The sequence below is a fragment of the Pleurodeles waltl genome, chromosome 3_1 (genome assembly GCF_031143425.1).
Source record: "Pleurodeles waltl isolate 20211129_DDA chromosome 3_1, aPleWal1.hap1.20221129, whole genome shotgun sequence".
Taxonomy (NCBI): domain Eukaryota; kingdom Metazoa; phylum Chordata; class Amphibia; order Caudata; family Salamandridae; genus Pleurodeles; species Pleurodeles waltl.
The window spans coordinates 34,126,676-34,137,084 of NC_090440.1; the positions used below are offsets into that span (position 1 = coordinate 34,126,676).

The window sequence follows — 10,409 nt, forward strand, 5'->3', positions numbered from 1 at the left end:
TCTCCCGTGTGATCCCAGGTTCCTTTAATTCATGTAATCCCAATATTATCTTCTCCTGTCTGTCCACATTATTTTTTCCACCTTCTCCACTTTATCCCAGCATCTTGCACTTGCATCTTGCAACTCCTTCACAAGATCCCAGCATTACCCGATTCACATAATCATAGCATCCGTTCTTGGGATCCCAGCATTCTCTCATTCATGTGAGCTCATCATCCTCCTCTCTCATGGAGCATCGGCATCCCTTCCGCTCATTTGATATTACCATCCTCTCCAGTACCAGCGTTCCATTCTTGACGTGATTGTAATTGCCTCTGCTCTATGTGCTCTATGTGATCCCACCATCCACTCCTGTCAGCTGGTCCCAGGATCTCCATCCCCTTGTTATCTCATTATCCCTTTCTCTCCTATGATCTAAATATTCTCTCCTTCATGTGACCTCTCTTTATCATAGAATTCTCTCTGCTAATCCTGTCTTCTGTGTGACAACATCATGCTATTCTCCATGTGTGCCATGTGAGCCCAGCATCATTTACACCATGTGATCCCATGATCCGAGTTCAGCATCCCACCCTTCACATGACCCCAGCATTCTCTCATAATCATGAACTAATCTTTCTCTCTTCTTGTGTCATTCTCACAGCCCCTCTTCCCAGCAGTTCTAATATACTCTCATCTAGTGATTCCTGCATTTTCTCCTCTCTGTTTTCCAGGTTACTTCAGAATTCTTTTCTCCATGTATCCTCTTCTATTTGTGCACAATATAAAATGAGCATTATGTCCTCCATTAGATTCCACCATCCCGTCTTTGAAGTGATCCTAGCATATTGTTCTTTAAGTGGCCTCGGTATATTCTCTTCCATGTGCTCTCAGCATTGTCTCCTCCATGAGATTCCACCATTCAGTTTATTCAAACATCCTGTTCTTTAAGTGATCTCAGTATACCCCCTGTTCACCTTAAAATCCTGCCAGCCTCTCCTACATGTGATTTGACAATCCTGTTCTCCATTGATCTCTTATTTACTCCTCCATCTGATTCTGGCATCTTCGTTTGCATTTGATCCCAGCACCCTCTCCCCCATGTCATTCCAGCTTCCTGGTGTTCATGTGATCTTACCATTCCCTTTGACATGTGATATAAGTGTCCTGTATATTCTTTCTGGTCTCTGTATTATCCCAGCATGAAACCCTGCATGTGATCTCAGGATCGTCCTCACCATGTGAGCCCCACATCCTCATCTGCATATTAACCCAGCATACATGCATCAGATTGTTTCCAAGGTTTCTCTCTTCTCATGTGATCTGAACATTTTCACCTTCCATTTTTTGCAGTATTCTCTTTTATCATAACATTTGACTGCTTTGCCCTTCTTGTAATCTCAGCTTCTTCTCCTATTGTTTAATTGCAGCACCATCCACTCTGGGTGAGCTCAACGACCTCTCCTGTAACCACCTCAAGTGCTGCATCCCGACCATAGGACCTTTATCTGAGTTTCTTATGTATTTCTACAGAGTGTAGATTCTCCTGCTGCCCTGTAGTGGATGGTAGTGTTTTATGGGCTCTATCTGAAGTATCTACATCGGAAATTGTAAATGTACAAAGTTATGTGTGTTTTCCTGCTTCTTCCAGTAGTAAAGAAGCCTGAACAGACCTGCTCATTGAAGGTGCCTTTTCTTCATTTGCCCTTTCAGATATGTGCAGCACTATCTCCAGGGCGGGCTACGGATTTCTGAACTCTACCAATTACCCTTCACAGTACCCAAGCAATACTGATTGTTCATATCTGATTTTAGCAAATGCCGTACAGGTAAGTCTGCAGAAAGATCTTTGTTGGTTCAGAGTGCTTTGTCCATTAAGTTATCAGACACTGGAGGTTGCACCTTTGGTTTGAAAGACTCTTTTGATGTGGAAGGCTCAAGGAGAGTGCCCTGGTGTCAAGCCACTTTTCTCTGCCTTGTCTTCCAGATTCTGCTAACATTTACCGCCTTCGATATTGAGTCCTCTCCAAACTGTGAGGCTGATTATGTCATGATTTATGATGGGATGACCAAAGACTCCCCTGTCTTACTGAACAGAACCTGTGGGAGAGGAAGTGTGCCCCCAGTGGTGTCGTCAAAGAATATAATGCTGCTGCAGTTTGTTACCAATGGAGCCATCTCTGCCAGCGGCTTTAATGCCTACTACCAGAACAGTAGGAGCCCTTCTTTGTTTTTATCTCTCTGTAGTCATTAGCTGATTGGCCGCTTGGATGGCACACCAGCATATGCCATCTTCATAGAGTAATTATTGAATCACTTTAAACACATTGTCATAGCACTCAAAAAAATGTTTCTATTGGATGAACAGATTGATACCAAATATGATACCAAAATATCTCTCAGAATATTTTATATTGTGTCTTAATGGAGTTACAAAAATATTGCCACTTTGGAGTTCATAATCGAAAATCTCTACTCAATCACATGATATTTTGGTAAACAATATTCAAGACACAATATAAATGTCAGACAGTACTTTTGTTTGACATACAACCCCTATTGAGAGCAGCCAAGGTCTGCCACTGCTGACACCAAACATCACTGCGCAGTCTTTAATCCTGTTCAAAAATAGGAACAATGAATGATTGCACTCCTAACACACACTAGTGATTCATCGCTGCATGTTGCTAAATTATTTGGAGTGTACCGTGCTCATGGAAGGTAGCTGGTGATTGCACGAAGAGGTTTCTGGATGTTTAACGGTGTGTCTCTCTTTACCTCCTAGTTGTTTGTGGCCATGCTTACAGCACTTCACCAGGGACAGTCACATCAGAAAACTATCCTCAGAATTACCCAGCCAGCTTGGACTGTGACTACTACATATCAGCCCCATTAGGGAACAAGGTGAGTCGCACAACACACTCTCTACTATTGCAACGTAGAAGCCTATGATACCACGTCAAGTGGTAGAAGATTGTGATGACCCAACATTACTCCTGACTAAAACTCCGCTTTTCTTTTCTTTTTTGTCTCATATTGTAGATTTCATTGACGTTCACTGATTTTGACTTGGAGCCCCACTTGTCCGTCTGCCGCTTAGACTACCTAGTCATCTTCAATGGCCCCACAAACAGTGCCCCACTGATTGGCCGATATTGTGGATCTGGTCCTATCCCACCAGTGGTGTCCAGTGGGAACTCATTGCTGCTCCAGTTCCACAGTGACCGTTCGGATCAGAGGAAAGGCTTCCGGGCTACCTACACCTTTGGTAAGCTGAGGCTTGCAAGACATTTTGATGTACTAAGTTGTGCTCAGTTCCAGTATGTTGTACTGTATTTTATTTTACTGTATTATATGCTTCATTTAGCAATGTTTTAGGAAGATTTAGAACTGCAAAAAAACAGACCAAGCTAACCAACAATTACCACAGAAGGTACTCATGTACCAGTAATGAGTTTGATTTGCTACTTGTGTGACTTTACCAAACTTTGGTAATCCACAAAAATAAAGGACAACATTATTGTTGTTTGAATAAAAATGATACAAGAATCACTGGTTCAAACTCCCACAGATAAACCGGCCTTTACAATAGGAGGTATGGCCACTGGAATCTCACCTTACACCCATCATACCATATTCAAGTGGGGTTTAAAATCAGATCCAGAGATCACCAGAACTCACAAGAAATATTTTAGCACAAAGGACAATGAATCTTTGCGAACGATGGACCACAACTTCTGACCAACCCTGGTCCTCCTTCTAGTCATCACAAAAAATACCCCTTTAACTAGAGCTCTGATGACAAAAGTGCAGGCCAGGGTCTTCAAGGAGCATGTTCCAAGACATTGGGACATGCTCACCCATTCACAAGAACCATGAACCATGAACGAGGCTCCATCATATTCTTCCTGGCCTCTTTTGCACACATCTGGCTACTGTCTGTTTCTTCTCAGTGGAGGCTTGAAGCACTATCAAGTGACTGTGCAGCAGTGTGTCTGCTATGCATAAACTCCAAGGAAGTGAATGTGGCACTTGTTTGCATTCCTCCTCTCACTAACCACAACTCATTTTCACTTTAAAGTTCCAAAACATCCATTATCAAGATACTCATCATGTGTGGGCTACAAGTTAAAGACCACTTTATAATCACAAAGTTAGCCATCTTGCAGATGGAATATTTAATCACAACTGAGATGCTCTTATCTGAACTTCGACATGTATACTTGGAGCTGTAAATCCCCATGGAGACTATTCAAGGGTTTGAATATATTGGGGCAAGAAAAAGAAGGGAAAACAACCTCTATCCACCAGGGAATGTCGCCTAGACACAACATTGTAGCAACTAACTATTTATTCCCAAACCAGGAAACTGAAATATCAACATGAATGTTACTATTTTGATGCAATGTAAATATTAAGAGGCTATAAAGCAATATTTCAGGTGCACCTATAGCAGTGGATGGTGATTCAACACACTTTACTCCTCTTCCAAATCACTTTGTCTTGCATTTAGTTACTAGGGAGCTCACACTGCCCTAACATGTCTCATTAGGGTTTCAGCAAAGATGATGATGACAATATTTTGCAGCAAAGCCTTACTCTTCAGTCTTCTTACATACTCCACCAAATGTCCTTCATTCTTCTCACAGCATGCCCGCAAGCCACCTCTCTCACTTGTCTCTCTCTTTCTAGCAATACCCTGAAGTAGCATAACTTGTACTTTGGACTTGATACTTGAGGCAAACAGTTGGCTGGGTCTGTAATAGCAAGACATGCCCTGCGGATAAGAGTAGGAGTGTAAGAAAATACCTCATTTTGACATGGTTAGCCCCCCTCTTTTTCCCTGGTATGTGATGTGGCCTAGAGGTTGTTAGTTCCTTGGCCCCTGCTAACGAGGTTCCCTGGGCCAGAGCTCTTTCCCTAAACTGTTGTGATTCATTGGCACAATAGGCATCACCTTTAGCTGTCACTATAAGTCCCTAGTAAATGGTACCTAGGTACCCAGGGTAAGGGGTACCAAGTGTAGGCCCCTGAGGGCAGCAGCACTGATTGTGGCACCCTCTATGGCAATGCATCCAGATGCACCCAGTCCTACCATTGCAGGCTGAGTGCACTTATGCAAACCTAAAACACAAACTTGACATGGTACACTGCCTCTGTGTCCTGTCCACTATACACTGCATGCACTATGGGTAAGGCACCCCTCTGTCAGAAGTTCCAGCCAAAGGCATGGTGCACCATACTATATGTGAGGGCATGGCTGCATGAGCAATATGCCCCCACTGTGTCCTTGCTAAACCTAAGACATAGTGAACAGAGCAGCCATTTTACCACATGTGCTGGACACTGGTCAATACGAGTTTCAGAGCTACATGATGGTCACTCTGAACCCCTGGTTGTTTGGTATCAAACAACTCAGAATGAGAAATCTAAACTGGTAAAAGTGTTGGATTTATTATAAAATGTACCCAGGGGGCCCCTACAAAAGCTAACTGCCCTGACATGGTTGTTGACTGGTGCTGGCCAGCCTGCCACCGCCAGATACAAATTTGCACCCCTGAGGTGAGGAACCCTGCTCTCTGGGATGCAGAACAAAGCCCTTCTTGGGTGAAGGTGTCAAAATCCCACTTTTGGTGGGAGCAACGGCGGGAAAGTCATACAAAGGATAGGAGGAGTGTCCCTACCTGGCATGCACCACCCCTGAGGGGGTGCATGTGAGGTGGAATCTCCATTCCATTTTCCTCCATCTTGGATGGAAATAAAATAGCCATTCAGGTGTATGGAAGTAACCTCTGCCCACTAGGAATGGTCACTTAGTGGGTGTAGCCACCCTATGGTCCTCATGGTAGGACCTCAAGACGTGGCTCTTCAACTAAGCAGCATGTTGGTAAACAGCGCCTTGAGACCCTACATTTGATTAGCCACGCTTTAGAAATCACTGATTGTTGATTGATAAGATAGATGGCCCACTGGCCACTACAAGGTTACACCTAAAATGCCTACTAAATACAATATTTATAGTGCATCCCTAGACCAAGAACTCATATTTAACAGGCAGAAGAAGACCATCACCAAGAAGATCCAAGGCACGAGAACCATGGACCTGCTGCACCAAGAAAATGCTCCAAACCCTGCCTGCTGCACCCAGGACCTGACAATCACTGCTGAGGAGCCACTGGACCACTAGAAAACCTTTTAAAAACCACAGAGGACCTCCAGACTTCACACATTGCCAGAGAACTCCCTCCAGAGCAGAGGTACCACTCTAAATCCAGTGAGACCCACTTTTGGATGCTAACTCCAGAACAGGATGCAGCAGCTAGATCAAACTTCACCCCAATGACTGCTAGAACAAACCCTGCCAGTGTGCCACGTTTGGTGGCACTGCACCCTCTAGCAGCTGAATCACACCAATAGCCTGAGTATTGGTCATGTAGCTTCGGACATCCTGAAAAACAGGCCACCTAGGACTGTAAAAGGACCAGAAGGAACCCCCAGTTGAGGGACTTCAGAAACAACCTGGACCTCCCACCAGAGTGCTCCCGTTGTCCTGAAATCAACCCTTGAACCGACTTACCTCTTGCTTCTGAGGACATTCTTGTGTAGAGCTCTTGGATCACCGATTCACTCTGCACCCAGCCTCCCTGTGCCCTGCACTGAAGAACCAGATGTGCCCTAAGGGCCCCCCTCCCCTTGTGTCCTTGACCCTCTAATGGGACCCCCAGGATTCAAATTTAAACTTACCTGTGCAGTGCTTTTCCAAGTGTCCCCCACAGTGGCCCTGCGTCAGCTATAGAGTTCTTTTCCAACTGCTCCCACCGGAACCAGGAGCCACCTCAACTTCTCCAGCTGGCACAATGTACCCACTGATAACCTCGACCAACCTGCAAAAGAAGAACTTGATAAACCTACTGTATGATGATGAATTCTGAATTTAGGACGGGGCCGTAGGCAGCTAAAGGAAGGTGCCATTTCAGGCCTCTTGTGCACTGGCCTGCCCCATGTGCAGTGCACACAGGACTGGCCAGTGTACAGGAGGCCTGAAATGGCAGCTTTCACTGCCTACGGCCCTCTCCTGGATGTGCCTGATCTCAGAAGCGCTAAGCATGGTCGGACCTCACTAACCAGGCCCACCCCTGCTTAGTGCTTTTGAGATTGGGCACATTCAGGAGAGGAGGCCACTCCACAGCTCACGGAACTCCGCCTCTGAGTTTTAAATTAACTGCATGGAATTCTGGTGAGTGGAACTCCATAAACTCGGCCTAGGCCTAACTCAGTATTGCTTTACCTCTTCCTTCACTTGTCCACTGACTAATGCCTTGGGCTGATCAATTTTAGCCCTTTTCTTTGGCTCTCATTAGCTGGGAAAACTGAGCATTCCTGCTCTTCTGCATTAGCCACTTCCTTCTCCACAGAATGACTTCACCTGTCATGAGTCCAAGCCTCCTACACCAGAAAGTGATGACTAAAGATCACAGGCCATGGCTGGGATGGGTATAACACTGACTGTAGAAGCAATAAGGGTATGTCCCTGAATTTAGAGGCAGAAGAGTTAAATCACTGAGTCGCGAGTTAAGAGGGTTATAGCATGAAAACTAAAAGAGGTGCATAACACAGAGTCCAGGAGTAACACGTTTGTAGACCGGAGACTAGAATTCAGACAGCTACAGCACTGAGTCGAGAATTTAAAAAAAGGTTATACCAACAGGTCTAGAATTGAGGATGCAGCACAAAGCCTAAACTTGAGGATTACAGTACCACAACTAGAAATAGGAGATCTGTATCCCTGAATCGAAAAATCAAGAGTTATAGCTCCAAGTCTAAAAATGAGATGGATGTCACAGTGAGTCTAGAGTCTAAGATCTCATCACATCAGACACACTGAATTGCTTTTTTATCCCTGCACCTCACATATTCAGCTATCTGACCTAAAAGAGGCTGTAAGGGTCACCTGAGTAGTGTGACCTACACACATATTTACCTATTCCAGGATGGTCGTTGCCAAACCTGGTATTTAAGTGCTTCTTGCATCTTCAGTCTGGGCCCGAGTATCCAAGGAATCAGCCTCTTACAAACTCCCTCTCTTGTTAACATATTCTGACCCAAATGCAAACAGCCTAGAGGAGCAGAACCTTGGGAGGGTATTTTACTTAAAATGAGGGTAAGCGGATGCACATTTCGAGGAAAGAACAGGAAACACCTTGGTTGCAAAGGAGTACGTTCCCCATCAGTGAGGCTGTGGCAAGCAGAAGAACCTGTGCGGGTCTGTAGACACTTGCTTCACTTACGGGGTGAAGATGAGTCCTTCTGCAGGCTTGGTTGGGTCACGACAACCTGCAGTCATCGTAAGACTAAGGACTTAAATGTTGCCTAAATCTAAACTGATTGAGAGGAAACAATGTTTTACATGCAATAGACCTAAACCAGTCATTTGTGTAGGTGGCTATCTCTGACAACAGCTTAGCACCATCTCCAGTAAGGTATACCCTGACCCTCTCCACAACTGACATGTCTATCTCAATCTTTTATTGCAGTGAAAGTCTAAGAAGAGATGCTGCACACATTGCCTCTGAGACGACAGGACCTGCCGAAGTCCCCCTCTCAAGACAAGAAGAGTTTGTTTTTGAAGAACAAATATCTTTTCCTAGCAGTTGCATTACACATGGCACACACTCAGCATGGTTTAATTGCCTTCAGTAGAGCCTCCGCAATGGGAAGTAATGCCTCTAGTGTGTTTATAATATCTGCTTTTCCTCTTCTGTAGAGCTCTGATTGCCTCGCATGTGATGTGGGCCTCTGGCCTGGAATGTGGATTCTGTTGTCACTGTATTATGTAAGTGTCAGAAATACCCAAATAAAGTTGCATTCACATCTGAAATACGACTGGCTGAATTATATTTTTACAGAATACACAATAAAAACTGCATATCATGTTCTGTGCAAGGCAGGTTAGCGGAGAGGAGGGTTCAAGACTCCTGTCAGCTTTCTAGGATGCCAGCTTCAAGGCTTCCCGATTATTCATACAAGAATCTACATTTGAATGTGTTATGCTATGATTGTTTGTGTTGTGTTATAGATGCTCTGGAATGGTGAGTGAAGCTGAGGGAATGTGATGTTTCTTAATTTGTTGTTTGTGTGGGTCACACCGGAACTGGGGAATGGGAAAGCTGTTCATATGGGCTAATCTACAGTAGTGTTGGACCTAGTGGTGTGGCAAACTGATGCAACCCCTCACGGCGTGGAGGGGTTCAGTCAGGCAATGATTACTAACAGGTTCTCCAGCTTTGCTGCCTTCATGTCATTGTTTTTGTAAAGTTTTGCCTGTGAAAGCATAGATGCATGGAAATGTGATGTAAAACCACTCTTGTCTAAGTTAAGTTTGAGTCATTAGATAAAACACACACAAGAAACAGCACAACCTAACTTGTTACTGCGTTGCAGTAGTGTAACAACATGAATGCAGTTAATAGCTGCTTCACACAGCTTCTCCCAAGCTAATCCACCATATTCCAGCACTAGCAGGAAGTGCACGCATGCAGCACACACAGAGAAAATAATAACAGGGAAAATGGGAAAGAAAATATTTTAAAAATACAAGAAGCAGAATGTATGTCATCATCTCCCCTTTGAATAGAAGTAGTTCAGGTAAACATTCTCTAAATCTGGAAAAACACTCACTTTGTGAGATTTGTGACTGGAATCCACCACAATCAACCCCACATATATTCCCTGTTTCTCTGATTCTGGGTAATGAAAGTGTTACCACATTACCATGAACATTTTGCCCAGATGCATTATTCCTGGACATGCTGTTACTAGCATGGAACAGTACTCTTGTGTTGATGTGACAATGTCTTCCACAACTGTGCCTGCAAGCATTACCAGACGTGGACTAATTTTGGCTGCTGTGCAAACTCAAGATGTGCAGCAGACCCACTCACTTCTACCTCAGTATGAAATATCTGTTCAGCTATTTTGTTTCACATCCCTTGCCCAGCAATGAGAAGCAGGCAAACAGTTTAGGTGTGATCCTGTAGAGAGGGTGATTTTCAAAATATGGGAATACATGAAAGGCTTCCTTTCTTAGAGAAGCTGCCATAGGAGCAAGACATTTTGTGAACAGGAAGGAGCTGATCTGAGGCCAAATGGGAGGACTGTGAATTGATGGTGAGTGCCAGCTACCATGAATCTTAAAAACTTCCATTGTTTGGGATGTATGGGGGTATGAAACTATGCATCCTGTAAATCCAGGGTTGACATGTAGTCTCCGTGATTGAGGAGATGGAGGCTGTCTGGAAGGGTTAGCATGCCAAAGGATTGATTCCATGTATATTTGTTCAGCTTTCGAAAATCCAGAATGGGTCACCATTCTCCTGATTTCTTTTAATTGCGGAAACAATGGGAGTAGAAACCCATTCCCTTTCGAGAGC

General features: G+C 44.3%; 1 protein-coding gene across 1 annotated transcript in view; it reads left to right on the plus strand.

The window, feature by feature from the left end:
• LOC138283734 (astacin-like metalloendopeptidase) overlaps positions 1-8,857 on the plus strand; it is a 34,166-nt gene extending 25,309 nt beyond the window's left edge. Inside the window, exons 9-13 of the mRNA XM_069221777.1 lie at positions 1,693-1,808; positions 1,967-2,192; positions 2,765-2,883; positions 3,022-3,247; positions 8,514-8,857. Coding sequence (XP_069077878.1) covers positions 1,693-1,808; positions 1,967-2,192; positions 2,765-2,883; positions 3,022-3,247; positions 8,514-8,524 — 698 coding nt within the window. The 3' untranslated portion in view covers positions 8,525-8,857. The remainder of the gene's footprint in view (positions 1-1,692; positions 1,809-1,966; positions 2,193-2,764; positions 2,884-3,021; positions 3,248-8,513) is intronic.
• The last annotated feature ends 1,552 nt before the right edge of the window (positions 8,858-10,409 follow it).